General features: G+C 38.9%; 1 protein-coding gene across 5 annotated transcripts in view; it reads right to left on the bottom strand.

Moving 5' to 3' along the window:
• LOC109083832 (myosin-16) overlaps nucleotides 1-18,957 on the bottom strand; it is a 51,622-nt gene that overhangs the window by 24,052 nt on the left and 8,613 nt on the right. For 2 of the 5 annotated variants that reach the window (XM_042734889.1, XM_042734892.1), the window contains 5 exons: nucleotides 15,472-15,678; nucleotides 7,325-7,429; nucleotides 5,335-5,421; nucleotides 5,109-5,254; nucleotides 2,270-2,360 (listed from right to left, as the gene is read on the bottom strand). In XM_042734889.1, the coding sequence (XP_042590823.1) occupies nucleotides 2,270-2,360; nucleotides 5,109-5,254; nucleotides 5,335-5,421; nucleotides 7,325-7,429; nucleotides 15,472-15,678 (636 nt within the window). Of the gene's footprint in view, nucleotides 1-2,269; nucleotides 2,361-5,108; nucleotides 5,255-5,334; nucleotides 5,422-5,661; nucleotides 6,002-7,324; nucleotides 7,430-15,471; nucleotides 15,682-18,113; nucleotides 18,628-18,957 lie in introns of those variants that run through there. The other 3 variants (XM_042734890.1, XM_042734891.1, XM_042734893.1) reach the window with 3 other exon arrangements.

The raw sequence follows: 18,957 nt of genomic DNA, 5'->3' as shown, positions 1-18,957 counted from the left end.
GTTGTCCCTAGTGGGGCATGTTGTCACAAAAAGTCAACACGTCTTTAATAAATCTGATATGTTCTGCGGAGCACTAATGACATGTAAACCTCATAAGATGGTTTTATCAAGAATTTATGGCAAAGTTTTCCTAAACAGGGGTTTGTGAGTTGATGTAGAGCTAATAAATAAATAAACCCTAAAAAGGGTCATTTTAAACTAAAAACAATCAAAATAAAACCTATTAGAAAGATTAAATATTTAACATTAACACCAACAAACCAAGTAACCAACGGACACCATAGAACCTTGAACGTGTTTATGTTGTGATTTTTCTTTTTTTTCTTAATTAAAACATAGCTAACTAGCCCCGGTTGCAAACTAAAATATTTATAAAGACCAAGAGACTATGTATTTGATTTTTGCAAGGTTTTGAAAGATTTTCAGCATGCCAATTTATTAATGGAAATAGATTATTTGATTGATTGTGTCAACTTAACATGAGGCAAATATGAACATCATGTTATTACTTGTGTTATTTGATTCACATTAAGATGATCTGTCTCTCTGCCCATGAAAGCTGCCCATCTCACAATGCTCATCTTCTGATTAACAACAATCACGAATATCTGATTAATAAACACCAACCAGCTATTCAAAACTTCACCTGAACTGACCTGTCAGAATAACCCAGCGCTCCATGTAACATTTGTCTTCGTCTCCACCTGTGTAGGAATTAATGGGCAGACGGAGCCATAAAGCATGCTTTGTGTGATATGCTGAATGGCCTGGTTGAAAGTGAAAACATGTCCACCCTCACCAACACACAGATCATCTTTCCCCTTCATTAAAGCAGACAAGCACGAGAGACAAAGAGCGTCTGTGTTTTCTAAACAAGCTTGAGTCTGCTGAGAAACCATCTACTGTCTTGTCCATCTCAAGTCTTTCAGCCTCACCGAAGCTTGGGAAACAAAAGGAATCTGAATTACCATGAATTGTACGTGCGTTAAATACATTTAAATGCATTAAGAGTAGAAATGTATCTGTGGAAAAAACATATATCTCTATTGTATGCCATCTCCTCCTGATACTGTCTCTGAAATGGCCTTAAAAAGAAAAGCTCACCTAAAAATGATAATGCACTGTAAATGTTCTCACCCTCAGACCATCCAAGATATAGAGGAGTTTGTTTCTACATCAGATTTGGAGAAATGTAACATTACATCACTTGTTCACCAATGGATCCTCTGCAATGAATGGGTGCCATCAGAATGAGAGTCCAAACAGCTGATAAAAACATCACAATAATCCACAAGTAATCCAAACCACTCCAGTCCAGCAGTTAACATCTGGAGAAGACAAAAGCTGTGTCTTTGTAAGAAACAAATCCAATAAAACGAGTCCATAATCCATAATAATGCTTCCTCCAGTGAAAAAGTGTTCTGGTCTGAATCAGGAGAGAAATCTGCACAGATCAAGCACTGTTTACAAGCCAAAACAGCTCTAAACAAATATGTAGCTGGATTTTGATGTGAGAGAACGACAGGAGAGGAACTTTTTCACATGAGGAAGTGACTCGTATTCTAGTTAATAACGTCTTATTGATGGATTTGTTTTTTGCAAACATGCCGCTTTTGGCTTCACAAGACATTAACTGATGTACTGGAGTGGTGTGGATTACTTGTGGATTATTGTGATGTTTTTATCAGCTGTTTGGACTCTCATTCTGACGGCACCCATTCACTGCAGAGGATCCATTGGCAAGCAAGTGAAGCAATGCTACATTTCTCCAAATCTGATGAAGAAACTAACTCATCTACATCTTGGATGACCTGAGGGTGAGCACATTTTTAGCACATTTTAATTTTTAGCTGAACTATTCCTTTAAATGCATTAATAGCCGTCATTTCTAAATGAATTTAGATCTGGAGAGGGTGTCACACCTACTAGACATGAAGCGGGATTGACAGAGGTTAAACTAACATTGCTTTTCAACAGCTTTTAAATGCCTCAGACATGAGCTAACTCTCTCTTTCTTTTCCAATATATCATTCTGCTGTCACTTTCTAAGTCCCGTGCAAAAGAGCCAACAGAGCACTGGTTAAACAGACTCCGCTTAAAAAAGCAGTGTGAGGTTACAACCGGAGCCTTCCTTCCCTCTCTAGAGAGATCGTTATCAGCTCCTGAACTCCTCAGCTATGTTTTAGTCATCTCTGGCTCACAAATCAGAGTCTTGGACCCCCACAGCGCTGAAAGACAGGAATGCTGCGGCTCTCCCACGAGGCCTCACCTGGAGCTCCTTATTCTTCCTCTGCAGGCCTGTGTTCAGCGCCTCCTCGGCCTCCAGCCGGCTGCTGGTGCTGCTTATCTCCACATCTTTCCTGACAGAAGACAGACGGAGAAAGAGAGCGTGTGAGGGCGGGAGTGACAGGGCTAATTTAGCAGGCATGCCCTGTGTTGTTTGCTAGCCGTGTCCGATAAACATCACCCATGTCTCAGATTATTAAATGTGCCAGTCAATCCCAGAACACCATTTGAAGATCTCATTGATTGACTCTGTGATTTGTAAGTTGTTGTTTTAACTAAAGAACCTTTAAGGCAAGTCAGTTCACATGACGGCCATTTTAGTAACAGCATGCACAGATATTCTTTGTTTTTATTAGGCATGTAGGTACAGCTCCTATCTACATAAACCTGTTTCTATGGAGCCGGAATATGGTAATGGAAAACATGAAATGGGAGGAAAAATAATATTTCAATGATTTTTACGTTTGCTCACAAAACATTTGCATTCTTATGAGGAACTTATCCTTTGTTCGAAAAACTTTTACATTCTCCCCAAACACTTTGTTCTCTCACAAAAATGTTTCTGTACCTCCAAGAAACCTTACATTCACACAAAAAAGTTTCGCATCCCTAAGAAAGACTGTTCATTCACAAAACTTTTGTGTTTCCCAAGAAATTTTGCATTCACTCACATTTTTTGCTTTATTTTTGCTTTTCACTAAGAAACTTTTGCTTGAGAAATTGAGAAGTTTTTTGAGAAACCAAACTTTTGCATTCACTCACAAAACATAAGCATTCACTAGTAAAAGTATGGTGTTCCCCCAAGAAACTTTTGTTTGCTCAATAAATATTTGTGTTTGCTCACAAAGTGTTTGCTTTTTTACCAAGAAACTTTGCATTTGCTCAGCAAGTTTTTAAATTCTTCCGAGAAACTCTGTGTTCTTTAACATTGTAAGCGTTCTCTAATAAAAGTATTGTTTACCCAAGAAACTTTACATTTTCTCACAAAAACTTTTGCATTCCTCCAAGAAACTTTGCGTTCACTCAAAAAACTTTCGGTATTCTTGAGAAACTTTGTGTTCATTCACAAAACTTTTGCGTTTGCCCAACAAAAGTTGCGTTTGCTTTTCACCAAATATTTTGCGTTGGCTCGAGAAACTTTTGCATTCTTCTGAAAAAAAAAAATTTTGCGTTCACTAACAAAACAGAAGCGTTCTCCAGTAAAAGTATTGTTTACCAAAGAAACTTTACGTTGATCACAAAAATATTTGCATTCCTCCAAGAAACTTTGTGTTTGCTCAAGAAACTTTTGAATTCTTTTGAGAAACAAAACTTTTGCATTCCCTCAGTGTTTCCCCAAGAAATGTTGTCTTCTCACAAAAACACAAAATTTCCTCCAAGAAAATTTGCGTTTGCTCAGAACTTTACTCATTCCCTCCAAAAATGTTGCTTTCACTCAGAAAATGTTTGCCTTTGTACTGAGAAACTTTGCATTTGCTTAATTTTTTTAATTCTTACGAGAAACTTTGTTCGTACTCAAACGAAAGCATTCTCTAGTCAAAGTATTATTTCCCTCAGAAACTGTTCTCACAAAACTTGTGTTCCTCCAAGAAACTTTGAGTCCACTCACAAAATGTTTGCCTTTTACCAAGAAACTTTGTGTTTGCTCGAGAAACTTTTGCATCACCGAGAAACTTTCTGTTCATTCACAAAATGTTTGCATTTAGGTGGAAACAGGCTTCTGTTTCAAGAAAGAGTGAAATCTCCAAAACTGTTGGCCAAGATTAATTTTCAATATCATAGAGGTTGTCCTCAAATCAACAATAAACAAACAGGTGATGCTTCTATCAGAAAGCTGATTGGCCTTTTTAAGTGAAAGGCGGAGCTTCCATTCATACATACGCCATACTTTCGCATACTTTTTCCCTGTTTTAACCCTTTCACCATTAGTCAAATATTTAAAAAAAGGTTTATTTTATTAATTTTTTTTTTCTCTAATTGGGGCCTCCATGAAACAGCTGCTTTTGCTTTCTACAGAATATACACCATTCTGCATACTAACAAGCCTGAACAGCTCTAAGAGCCTGGAGGCCTTTAACTCAAAGCAGAGATAGCGGCACTTCAAGCACATATCATGTTATAGACAAAAGCCATCCAAACATCTGTTTTGCTGCTTTATCTTCTCCATTTTTAAAGCTTTTCTTGGACACATCAACGGCTTAAAGAGATCATTCATTTTTATATTAGTTAATTATTATAACATTATATGGAGTCCCTAACATTTTTGACAGCAAAACCATTTTGAGGTAAAATATTTACTTGAATTCCCCCCACAGATTATAAAAGGTTATATTATTTATAGATTATTATATTATTTTAATAGTTTAACAACACATTCACATGCTATAATAAATATTGCATTTATCTGCTAAGCGCATAATGTAAATGTTTATGGATCTCTGATGTTGGTCACAGGACATGCAGCTAAACAAATAAACTATTCAAAAAATAAAATATTTAATAAACAATATACATATATATGAAAAAAATAATACCAAAGAAATACAAATAAATAATAAATATTTAATAACATTTTCATGTAATTTGCTTAACATTATTTATTTCAACTTACATTTTTATAATTTAATTCATTATTAGATTTTCAACTCACACACCGCTTACAATCACAGTTTCTAGTTTATTGGTTTAATTCTGGACTAAAAGATAAAAAGTGACACGTGAGCCAATAGAACAACTGTTTCAGAACTACATTACATAACTGTGATTCATCTGTGAAATGCAGTTAATTTATCATCATTTGCATTTGTGAAACATCTCCTCACCTCCTGATCATCTCCTCCAGACTGGCTCTCATCTTGCCCATCTCTGTCAGGTTGTCCATAGTGTTCCTCCCGTCTCCCTCCAGCTTCCGCCTGCTCTTCTCCAAATCTGTCCTCTGTTTCCTCTCCTGCTCCAACAGATACTCCAGCTAGGAGAACATCAAGCAGATTGGTGTGATTTCTTTATCTATCCGTGGCCCGGACCACAGTGATCTGCTGATCTACTCACATCCTCTGCCTGCAGCTTCAGCTTGGCTTTCTCTTTGGTCAGGAGGTTCACCTTCTCCTCCTCGCACTGTAAGTCCTCGATGGCCTGCTGCAAAAATAAAACAGAGACATGAGGGTCTGTCGAGCAGATGTGGTGTAAATTTCCAGCCAAGAACGGCTCACATCTGACCGGGATGCTTTCATTCGGCCGATCACAGAGAAAGCATGATGGCTTAATCAAATCAGACCCTGAAAGGCACATTCATTCTAGTCTAAAGTGAAGTAAACTAAAATGTAAAGCACACCACACCATCACACCAACACTATGCTCCTTGAACGAAGAGCTCACGTATCTGTAGATGGTTCCTGGTGAAGGTCGTAAATCACAGAGATGAGCTGCTACTGTTGGACATCTGGCTTATGTTTCTGCTCACCGATCATAGAGTTTTATGGAGCACAAAAAAGATGGTGAGAGGAAAATAAGACAATTCTTGACTTTCTAAGGTGAACTAAACCGTGATCCGAGGTGCTCTGCATCTACATCAAGAAAGTAATTACTTCCAAATAAGCTTAAATTGCTGGGGTTTTTTCTCCGGGTCAAACACACATGAATAATTTGTCAATTTGAGGATATGCACTTTTGCAAGCATTAGCAAAAACTGTATTAATTTCTGGAGAAGTGACAGACACAGTACTGGAGCAACACTTTGCTCAGTAATGAGGATATGAGAGCAGTTCACAGCTGTAATTCATTATCAGGGTTAATGACAAATTACAAAGTGACCACAGAAACCAAAAAAAATTATAACACATGTGCCAAGTTGGAAATCTACTCTTTGTATTTATTTTGGATTTGAAAAAGGATACTAAATTAAAAAAGAAAAAACAAGTCTAAATTCAATGACTCTAAAAGTAATAAAATATTTTCCTCACACCATGAATATAACTACACAATCACTACTTAATTTTTTTTTTTTTAAATCTATTTTTTCAAAGTTATTATTATTAGGTTTTTTTAGGGGTTGTACCACATGACAATTTACAACGTGAACGAATCTTGGCTCGACATAAGGTCAAATTATCTGGTATTTCTAGTATCACATTTCTTGTTTTATAGTTTTCTCACCCATGTTGGGCAACTTTCATGAGAGACTACAGCTGTTTTAATGCTTTTTTATCATTAATTCATAGAAAAAAAATATGTGAAACTACCAATGAATTTTAGACTTTTAGAGGCCTTTTTCTTCATTATGATATCAGAACAATTGTATTACCCTAATATTTCTGTCCTCATGCCCACAAAAATATCCAAATTAACTTGAATTAATAAATTCCTAATTCACAAAGAAGTATATGTACTATATGAATTACATTTTCAATACATTTCTGAATTAAATGATAAATCCAAGCATCACAACACTAATGCATAAAGAGATTGCTTACAACAAAAGTATTTAAAATATTTAAGAACATTTGTTGTGAATTATTGCACATTACCATATTTTCAACCGGGTCAAAACTACATGAATAATTAATCAATTTTATGACATGCAAAAAACGTATCAATTACTAGCGCCGTGTTAGAGACAAACGTCATATTTTGATTCGTAATCAAGATTTCCAAGCAGTTCACTGCTGCAACTCATTATAAACCATTTTGCAGAAAGTATTTTTCATTATTTAAGAAACAATCACAGCAGTGACCTGAACCCTTTAAGTTATTTTCCAGATTAAAGTCGGAAATGGCCTGTTGTGCCGGAGGGATGAACGCTAACCTGTTAACGACCTCCAACTTGTCTTCCAGATGGGTCTGTCCCATTTAAAAGAGCAGGCTGTGTTGATTGCATTAGTTACCTTGCCTCATGACTGACCTTTACACTGCAGCATCCTTGGAAAACACTGGTTAAAACTGTCCAACGTATGTCTAAAGCTACTGTTCTGAGTGATGGATTCTGGAACATGAACAAATACACGCAGAGAATGTGATTCTATGTAATTTCAGCAGCCCTCACCTGGCTCAACTCCACCAGGTGCTCCTTTTCTTTCTGCAGTTTGTGAACCAGCTCGTTCTTCTGGGTGAGATCTTCAGAGAGCTTCCTCACTGCAGAGTCTGAGGACTAGAGAGAATTCAGGTGCATCCGATTTAGGAATATTTGTAAGATAAACATTTGCAATTATGAAAAATATTGCCAATTACGGCCAAGTCTAAATTGCAAGAAATGAAGTTGCAATTCCGAAATATAAAGTTGCATTTATAAGAAATATTCAAAATCAAGGAAAATAAAGTTGCAATAACAAGAATTAAAAGTCGAAATTACAAGAATTAAAAGTTGCAATTACTAGAAATAAAGTTGCATTTACAAAAAAAAGTTGCAATTACAATGCACAGTAGCAATTACAAGAAATAAAGTCCCAATATGAGAAATAAAGTCACAATTATGAGAAAAAGATGCAATCACAAGGAATAGTCACAATTACAAGAAATACAGCCATGATATGGGTAAATAAAGTCAATTATAAAAAATAAAGTTGCAATCAAAATAAATTTGTCACAATTACAAAAAATAATGCCCCAATACGAGAAAAAGTCACAATTGCAAGAGATAAAAGGTTTAATTGTGAGAAAAAAAGTTGCAAGGGCGAGAAATAAAATCGTAATTGTGAGAAAAAAAGTTGTAATTATGAGAAAAAGTCATAATTACAAGAAATAAAGTCACAATATGAGAAAAGTCACAATTAAAAGAAATAAAGGTGTAATTAAAAGAAGAAGAAGAAGAAAAAAATCACAATTAAAAGGTTAGTTCACCCAACAACGGTTTTTTATACCCTCAAAGCATCCTAGGTGTATATGACTTTCTTCTTTCAGACGAATCCAGCCAGAGTTATATTAAAAACTGTCCTGGCTATTCCAAGCTCTATCATTGCAGTCAGCAGGTGTTACAGTTGAACAGTCCACAAGTCGTCAAATAAAGCTCCCGCATTCATAAAACGTGCCTCACGCGGCTCCGGGGGATGAATAAAGGCCTCCTTTAGTGAATCCATGTGTTTTTGTAAGAAAAATATCCACATTTTGAACGTAATAAGCACTTTTCTCTCACTTCCGTTATCTGTCATACGCGGAAGCCGTTCCGGTGGATGACGCAGCGCACGCCTCTGAGAAATGCTAGTCTCGCGAGTTTAATTATAGGAGCAAAGGAAGCAAAGTTTCCTTACTTTAGCAAAGGAAAACCAGTCTCCTCTTGGTTTATATCAAAATCCTCCGAAATTTCTCTTTATAAATCCTCAGTTTGTACTTCTAATTCGTGACCAGCGATTTGTTTTGTTGTCTCTCCGCATTCATCACTAATCACACAACGCCGACATCTTACGTCATCTGCTGGAATTGGTTCTGCATATGACAGTTCACGAGTTCGCACTAACATATAATATGGTAGAGTAATTAGTAGCATGTTTGGCATGTTGTCCAGAGGGAGGGTTTCCGAGCTAAGGATAGAGCCCGAACCAGAGAACCCCCCCATCCCAAGAAAAAAATGAAATTAAATAAAAGTAAGAAAGCTGTATATATATATACCCAAGTGTGGAGGCGGGATGCTGGAAAACTGTCGTGGAAGAAAGGTAAGTTGGCTGTGTTTATATATACCCATATTGTGCTTGTTAAGGTGATTAGCTTACAAGCTTCAGCTGGACCAGACTGATTGATTATCTGATCCTGCTCCTCCCGAACCTTGTTAAATAAAACATAATTTCACGAGTTCACACTAACATATAATATGGTAGAGCAATTAGTAGCATATTTGGATATAGCCCGACCCCAGAGAACTCCCCAAAAGAAGCTAATGTATGAGAGCAGCCGGACAGAAACTTGTGAGTAGCCCCCCAAAAATATGCATGCCATGATGAAAAGTGGGGTGTGTGCGAAGGGCCAAAAGAGGAGAACGATGGGAGGCCAGGTGAGGGACTCTCACTGCGTCCGAAGGGAGCTGCGGCTCTGCAGCACCGGAAGGGAGAGCCCCTCTTGAAGCTGAACACAGGGTGTGGTTTAAAGCGTCAGATGGAGGGATCTCACTGCGACCGAAGGGAGCCACGGCTCTGCTGCACCGGAAGGGAGAGCCCCTCTTGAAGCTGAACACGAGGTGTGGTTTAGAGCATCAGATTGAGGGATCTCACTGCGACCGAAGGGAGCCACGGCTCTGCTGCACCGGAAGGGGGAGCCCCGTCTGACGCTGAAGGCTCAAAACGACGGACGGAGGGCTCTCACTGCGACCGAAGGGAGCCACGGCTCTGCTGCACCGGAAGGGAGAGCCCTGTCCGATGCTAAATAAGCCTGAAACTCGAAACGACAGATGGAGGGCAGTATCAAATTAAGCGGGGTGCTGTAGTGGCGGATTCGGAAGGAGTGGCTGGAAAATATTTCTACAAGTATGCCTGATTGGACGAGGGAGAATTTTAGATGTTTTTGAAACCAAAAAAACATCAGACCGGACCGTTACATACAATAACACATCTTTTGGCTGTCTGCACTGTGCAGGTCGATCGTTATGTGACATTCATGAGAGCTATTGAGAGAAGAGCAGACTGCTCCTTATGCTTTCAAATCACTTTTGCACCTACTTTGGTGTCATTTTTATCGGTGTGCAGCGATGCTTCAAGTCCACTGAACCAACAAACATGTGCGCATACATCACTTTTGTTCCCTGTAGATCTCGCCTTCTCACACGCAGCCCCACAATTGGTCGATTATGTTCAATACCTGCATGTTATTGGTCAAACTACTTTGATGCTCTAGGCGATACTAAAAAATCTCAACAGGGACGCACCCCGCATGAACGGTGCACACGGCCACCCCACACAGACAGAGCTTCTGAATTGGAGGGAAGAAAAAGGGGCCTGATACGGTTTGATTGGTGACGGGAGTTTAAAAATGTAGCAAGGTGACCTCTTTTTCCTGATCTGATTTACTTGTTTGATGTAAAAGGAGACAGTTTTGCTGTCGAGCACGGAAAGATTGAGACGTTTTTTTTTATATTGGAGAGAAGGGCTGGAAGGAAGATAAGGAGGGGCCGTAACCTTTTGTGGAGGCAGCCTCACGCATGGATTAGCCTCTGGCACTTAGGGAAGCATGAAGGAAGAGATAGAAGGAAATGAGGGAGGAGGCCTTGCTGCTTGGATGTCTGCAGTGGTGGCTGCTGGCCCTTGATGGGGAAAAGGAGAAGAGGAAGGGTAAGAGTAATGTGGCTGAGCTTGAGTGGCTAGTGGAGGCAGCCTCAAGCTAACGTCTGCCTAGAAACTTGATCTGGAAGACAATGTAATTTTGAATGAAGCATGGAGCTATGAGGAAGAGGAGCATGGGATGCAATTGTCAGCAGAGGCAGCCTGACATTTAAATCGGCCTCTGGACTAGTGTCTGCTATAGAAGCTGGAGGCTACTGAAAAGAAAAGTGGTCATTAGAAACAGGAGGAAAAGCCTGAGATGTGTGGGCCTGAGTTGCAAGCGGAAACAGCCTCACGTTTTCTTCAGCTGCTGTAGGCCAGGGGGAGGGAGTGGAGTTTTTTGACATCCTGAAGAGCCTGTGCAGCCTGCACGGCTAGCAGAGGCAGCCTCATGCTAGCGTCTGCTATGGGAGCTGGAAGCTGCTGAAAAGGAAAAGGATTAGAAGTAACAGGAGGAAAAGACTGAGATGTGAGGGCATGTGTTGCAAACGTAAGCATCTTTGCACTTGTTTCAGCTGCTGTAGTTGTAGTCCACGGGGCTTGTGATATTTGGGGAAAAATGCTGAAGAGCCTGTGCAGCCTGCACAGCTAGCAGAAGCAGCCTAATGCTAGCGTGTGTTACAAGAGTAGGAGGCCACTGAAAAGAAAGAGAGGTTAGAAGAGGCAAGAGAAATGACGACTTTGACAACATTAAAAAGTGATAAAATAGACATGCTATTCCTCTTAACCACACAAAATTTTTTGTAAGTATTGAAACAGCTACACAACCAAGCCACAGATCAGCTGGTAGAGGTGCCTAGCAGTATACACAATGCATGCAAATTAGGATGCTAGTTACACTTGCTCAATAATAATAATTGCCTTAGTCGTAAATCTCAACTTCGACTATTAGTTTGCACTAGGGGTTGCACAGAGTAATCGAATAGTCGACTTCAATGCTCTGCCATGACACTTCAAGCTTGACTTCGACTAGGTCCTATAGAGGGCATAACAGGATAATAAATCTTTGAAGGACTTCCACATTTATGCTCCGTTTCCAAAATGACAAATAAATCTCCACAAGACAAGTGAGATTATATTACTGGATGCTCAAAATTGAACATTTTAAACAGCTTAAGTTAAAGTTGAGAATCTGAAAAGTTCAAGCATATATTCTTAATAACTAAATCCCACAGCGTCACTACTACTAGAGCGACGCTGCCATGTAGAATTCATTCACACATGCAGACGCTCTCTAATGCATTCATATAAAATGTTATCTTTACTGTGCTACTTTATCTACATCTGATTTAGAACGAGCAGAAATCTGTGAGAAATAAAACAACCCAAAAGGCTAAAGAACTTATAAAAAAGAGATGTTATAGGAGCAATAGCCATGTGGGCAGCGCTGTGTCATATGCCATAGCTGTGCACAAGGAGTTTGTCACAGCTCCAGACTTATTTGTTCATTAATGACGTCATCAGCGACTAGTCGACTTCGACTCGACTTTAATCACATAAAAGTCGACTTTAAAAAAAATCAAAAGTCATTCAACCCCTATTTTGCACCTATAATTGTTAATTATTTAGGTACACTGTTGAACTTATTTTCTCGAAAATCTTTTTCATCTTAACTGTCAGAAAATGTGGGTAATTTCATTGTGTGTTCTACGCAGTTTTGTGTCATGGTTACAAAAATGACAAATATCCCTAATGTTATCATGTCGTTTAAAAACATTTAGCAACAAACTACCTACCTTGAGCGTCTTTACCTAAAAACTTGATTTGCAACACGGCTTGCGCCGCTAGTGGAGGCAGCCTCATTGCCCTGGGGCAGCCCTGTTGAAAGAGCTGGAGGCCTGGCTACATGCGGTGCTGTGGCCGGAAGAGCCGCGGTGAAAACTTGAGCCGAAGCGGGAAGCGAGTGAGGTTTTGCTGCGGTGAGAACTGGGGCACAGTGCAGGTTCATTTGAGGCTTGCCGTTGCGACCCAGAGCTCGGGGAGATCCATGTCTTGTGCAGGACGATGGTGATGATGCGCAAGGCGAGTACGGGGCTTTGCTCGATCTATTGGCTGACTTGGCTAATTTGCGGGGTGAAGAATAGATTGTACAGATGTGCTTTATTTACCCTACGTGAGAATGGTTCACCTGAATAAATCAGTTTGCTTCAGGCTTAACACTATCCACTTTCCGACCGGATGGTATGTTGGCATGGCCGAATGATACGAGGATGTCAGGGAAGAAGTTGGAAGTCTCGCCGGTGGAGGCAAGGTAAGCTTCGGCATTATAGAGGGCATGTGGCTGGTTGAGCAGGGCAGCGGCTGCGATGAAGCCTGGTGCTCTGCAGCAGTGACTGGCGGAAAAGGAGTGAGCCTAAGGCCGGCAGGTTGTGATGGAGGATACGAAAAAAAAGGATATGTCTCTTCGTTGTACGGAAAAAGTTAAGTCTGTGATATTATGGCCAAAGGAGCAAAACCGAATGCTGGAAAACTGTCGTGGAAGAGAGGTAAGTTGGCTGTATATATACACCCATATTGTGTTTGTTAAAGTAATTAGCTGACGAGCTCCAGCTGGTCCAGACTGACTGATTATCTGATCGTGCTCCTCCCAAACCATGTTAATATAACATCATATAATGGAAGTGAGAGAAAAGTGTTTATTGCGTTTGAAATATGGATATTTTTCTTATAAAAATAAGAAAAATATCCCCCCGGAGCCATCTGCGGCACATTTTATTATGAATGCGCAAGCTTTATTTGATGACTTGTGGACTGTTGAACTGTAACACCCACTGACTGCAATGATAGATCTTGGAAGAGCCAGGACAATTTTTAATAATACTACGACTGGATTCGTCTGAAATAAGAAAGTCATATACACCTAGGATGCTTTGAGGGTAAGTAAAACGCAGTCTAATTTTCATTTTTGGGTGAACTAACCCTTTAAGTAATAGTCACTATTATGAGAATAAAGTTGCAGTGGTGAGAATTAGTCACCATTACATGAAAAAAAAAAAGCCCCCAAAATGAGAAATAAACACATAATTGTTGCAATTATGGGGAAACAGTCACAATTACAGTATGAGAAGTAATGTTGCAATAGCAAGAAATAGTCACAATTACGAAACAAAATTGCAATCATGAGAAAAGTTTCAATTACAAGAAATAAAATCCGAATTGGAAAAGTAAAGTTGCAATAACAAGAGCAGTAATTTTGTTAGAAAAAGAAACTTATACTGACTTTGTATGTGGCAGATGTGATTTGTTTCAACAATGACATGAGGGACTTATGGAGCACACATGTGTGTGTATGTGCTCACGTGTGTGTGTGTGTGTGTGTGTGTGTGTGTGTGTGTGTGTGTGTGTGTGTGTGTGTGTGTGTGTGTGTGTGTGTGTGTGTGTGTGTGTGTGTGTGTGTGTGTGTGTGTGTGTGTGTGTGTGGGTGTGGGTGCGTGTGTCTGTTAAAGCTTTGAGAAGTAGATCTAGACCAGAAGTGTAGAGAGGCTCCTCAAATACTTTTATCCTGATACAACAGCTGTCATTGTTCCTCTGAACTCAGACATAAACTAGAACTATGAGCAGACAAATAACCCCACACATCTGCACATACTGTAAATTGTTAAGAGATGAGACAAAATTATAATTGGAATAATTATGGACTACGTGCTGTAATTGAAAGGCAGCACACCTAGCTCGAATTAGAAGTCAGCACAGCTTTATGCAGTGCAGTTAAAGTAACAATTATTGCCATCAGGACACAACGCCTATGGAACTGACTATATTTTTTTATATATTTTTACAGTTTTGTTTTAAATTTAGAAATGAAAGCTGAATGTAATGCTCTTAAGACTTGAGTTGAGGTCACATATGAAGTCACCTACAGCTTTTCTATGGCAACAAATAGACTCCAAACCATTTCCACTTGAAGTGTAAAAGAGCAAACAAGCTGTACAGGCCTGTTCTTGTGTATGTCAACGTTAGTGGCAGGATTTTATACATTTTGCATGGATAGTATGTCACCCAAACGCTTGCCAAAGATCCTGACAACAACTGGCAGAACAACTATCACTAAATTTGATTTTCATGTCAAATTTCAAATATATATTGTTAGATAAAGTGGAAGAAAAGTCAGAAATATGAGAAGTAAAGCTAAAGTCGTGGTTACAAAAAAGTCTCAACGTCAGAAATAAATTTGAAATTGCAAGAAATATAATCACAAATATTTACAATTCCGATAAACAAAGTTTCAACTATGAGAAATAAATCATAATTATGAGAGAATGTTGCAATAGTAAGAAATAGTTGCAATTACACAAAAATAAAGTCACAATCACTGGAAATAAAGTTGCAATTATGAAAAATAACTTGAAATAGAGAAACAGAGTTGCATTTATAAGAACTAAAGTCGCAATAACAGGATATAAAGTTACAAGAACTAGAAATAAAGTCACAATTATGAAAAATAAAACTGCAATTATGGGAGAAAGTCACAATTATTAGAAATAAAGGTGCAAATACTATAAATACAGTTGCAATCCATGATAATAATAAAGCAATTATGAGAAAAAATTTAGTGCCAATAAAATGCCAACATGAGAAATAAAGTCACAATACGAGAAATAAAGTTGCATTTATGAGAAACAAAATTGTTCCTTTTTTTTTTTTACTGTGAGACAACAAATAAATTCTTTAAATTTCACATCATTTTAGTTTTACCAGAATGTTAACAAATGCATAGAGTATTTACCAGTGATCCAACATGATCCCTTATTCTCTGAATTTAACACCAAAAATAAAGTCAAAATCTAGACTGGACCCCATAAGAACTGTAGGTCCTCTCAGTTTCAAATTATATTCTCCAGACTACTAATGATGCATGATTTACAACGTGGTGGAAAAACCTCATAAGAACAGAAATGGCTGCAGTCCCTCTACTGTAACGGGTCAAGAGCGTGTCAGCCAGTCCTACCTGCTTGTCCTTCTCCACTGAAGTCAGCGTGTTCTCCAGCTCCTCTAGGTCTCGGCGCAGACCGCAGCACTCGGCCTCGAGACGGTGACGCTGGGAGGCCAGCTGAGTGGCGGCGCTTTCCTCCTGCTCCAGACGCTCCTCCAGTCCCACCACCTGCGCCTCCAGCTGAACACAGCGCTGCTCGGCCTGATGGAGGCTCTCCTGCTCCTGCTCCGGGGAGGACGAGACAGACAGAGGACACGGATGAGTCTCCCGCTGCATGTCTGCCTCGGGGGACGCACTTCAGAGGGTGACGACAGGAAAAGAGCAACAAAAGAGGCTCAAAAGCTCTTCACAATCCTCCTGTGATCAGAAGCTTCAAAACATGAGAAGGACAACGTGATCTTCCCTCGACGAAGCGGATCATTTAACAAACTAGTCCCAACAGGACATAAAAAGCTCTGCTTTTATAACTTGTACTTTGATACATGCCATCAAGTTAAAAACACGCAAATATGAGGGTCCTTGCAAAGTTGGCAGTGGATGTGTTTTGCCCACGAGCACATTTCTCCATAAATGTGCTTGTTCTGTTCTTATTTCAGTCATTCGTGTTTGGCTTATTAGTAAAGCATCTGTTTTTATCACTTGCTTATCAACTAAGACATTAATGGCTGTGTTACATCACCTTAAAATGTAACAGGACCAACTGCGATATTTTTGTTCAAGCAGCTCAACTGGAAGAGACAGAACAACACTGGCTTAACCAACGGTGTGAGTTTGGTGCGGGGCCATCTGTTTGTCTGACCAATGGAAGACGAAGAAAGTGTCCATGTAAAAGACTCAAAAACGGCTTCCACTTGCTTGTAATTATGTGCGGTTATAAATAAAACAACGATTATTAAAGTATAACTTACAAGAAAATACTATTTTAATCTTTCTAATTTGCAAAATTCTTATTTCTTTGTAATTATTTGTAAAGTTTATTTGCAATTTTCGAGTCAAAATTGTTTCAAAGTCGTATACCAATTTTTTTTTCTCAAAGTATGGTCCTTTATTTATTTTCTAACCATTTGATCAGCTTGTTCCAGAAGACCAGCTCCTTACATTAAAGACCTCAATTAATCTTCAGGAGCCACAGGTATTAATTTTGCGTTTACTGATATGCTTTTTTTGACTCTCAAAGCAGCGGTAGCCATTGACTTGCATTTTATGAATCATTACATTTGAAGACCATGTTTTCATTAAATCAACATCAAATGTTCATTTTTGGGTGAACTATCTCTTTAAGTGTGTTGTGGTGGGTGAGTGATGCCAAATTTGTTTTTTAATATTTTGATTATTATTAATCAATATGCTTGTCATGCATACAAGTGTATATTACTCTTTTTCTCATGCCAATCTTTTAAAAGTGTGGTGTTTGAGATCGACTCAATCCAAAGCCATTTTTAATTTTATTTCAGATAATGTTCTGCATTGTCTAATTTGGATTTTGCTATGAATGACTGTATGGTTATGTGTTAAGGTTTAGTTTTGTCTTATTTGATCAGTGTTTGTCTTTATTCTGTGAAGCACTGTGTGATAATAGTGCTGTATAAATAGATTGCTTGCTTAATGGATATCTGTATCAACATTTGTAGGAAACATGCAAAACACATGCATTATGGGCCATTATAACTCAGATGAGGTCAGTTGATTCATTCATTAAACATGATGCATAGACATTCCTGTTCCATTTGTAAACAGTAATTAGTGGTGTTTGCTATGTTTTCCACCTGGCAGATGATAAAACAGGTGAAAAAAAAAAAAAAAACGTTTTGAAGGAGCAAGCCTGAGCCCTGTCTAGGTCAATTTCAAAATCGAGAAAGGGCTCTTGTGACATTGACCAGTAAGAGACCATCTAGCAACTGCATAACAACCTATTAAAAACCACTTAGAACCATTTTGCAACCGAATAACAACATCCTGGCAACCATCAACACTCAAACAACTTTTGGACTGGCGAACACTCAGATTTTCTTCAGAACATTTAAAAATTAAATTATTTTCGGAACTCTGAAATTACACACTTTTTAACACAAAAATTAATCATATATATATATATATATATATATTTTTTTTTTTTTTTTTTTTTGACCAATAAGAAACCACCAAGATTTGTCCTAGCAACCGCATAACAACTTATTAAAAACCACTAATAATCATCCACAAAGCACAAGAAACACACTAACATTTTCTTTTGAACATTTACAAATCTAGCTTATCTTGCAATTCTGAAATTATGCACTTACTTTTTAACAACAAATATGATTTATTTTATCATATTATTATGGAACCCTGAGCCCCAATTAGTGAATATCACACTTTTGACTTTGACCTATAAGCAACCACATAGAATCATGGCACTGGCAAACGCACTCACACTTTCTTAAGAACATTTAAATATCTAGTTATTTTGCAATTCTCATATTATGCACATACTCTTTAACAACAAAAATGACCTAAAACCAGCAGGGATACTGATTATGACACTAAAATATATCCATTTGCCAGATGCATTCACCCAAAGCAATGTAAGCATACACAGGTCCATGTTCTCTAGGAATCAAAGCATCACTGGCATCATCATGCACATGCATTATCAATAGAGCAGACTCGTGCTGTACCTGATGGAGTGGGATGGATGTGGTGAAACTATCCCAGTCCAGCTCCTCGTGCTCATCTGAGAGCGAGCGCCTGACAGACACGACCTGACAAACACCATCCATCTCTGAGCAGCGTCTCGCCCTCCTCTAACAGCTGGACGCCTCCTGTGTTTCCACACAGCACCGACGGCGTCTTTCAGAAGTCCTGCCGCGGTCGGACAGAAACAGGTGCACAGATGATTGCCTGATGCCGCGATGTAGAGTAACAGACTGTGTGAGTGTCTTTGTGCCGTCCTTCTCTATCCGTCACAACAGCACTGCCGTTAATCAAAAGAATGAAGCTAAATCTCTGTGCTGCACGAGACGCGGAGCAGCCGATGATTTGTGGTCTGTTTCGTGCATTTATTTAAAAAACCAATCCATGCCTACAGTCTGGAAAATGTCTGAGAGTGTCAGAAGAACAAAGCTATTATTGTAATCTATGTAAAAATCTGTTTGCCATTCATTTTTACAGACAAAACACTCTGTGCTTAGACATCAAACATTTATATCTACAACAGGTGAACCAAGACCCATCACTGGCGGACGCTGATTACATCTCAACAGGTGTGACTACATCAACACATGCAATCGACATGCTGTATGCAGTTTGTGTTAGGTGAACTGTGTACTCAACCACATACCATAGCAGTGATTTACGGCCTGACGCCCACTGGCTGAGATTCAACTGCTCAGAGTTTCAGACTTAATAATGGTGACCATTATGGTGGCCTCTTCATGAAACTGAATGGTAATCATCCCACAATAATGATGATGCACAGACACAGACAGTGACGTCTTCACAATCTGCTTCAAATATGACCAT

Source organism: Cyprinus carpio, chromosome B12 (genome assembly GCF_018340385.1).
Source record: "Cyprinus carpio isolate SPL01 chromosome B12, ASM1834038v1, whole genome shotgun sequence".
In the NCBI taxonomy this organism is placed as follows: Eukaryota; Metazoa; Chordata; class Actinopteri; order Cypriniformes; family Cyprinidae; genus Cyprinus; species Cyprinus carpio.
This window is presented reverse-complemented; position numbering and strand designations above follow the sequence as displayed.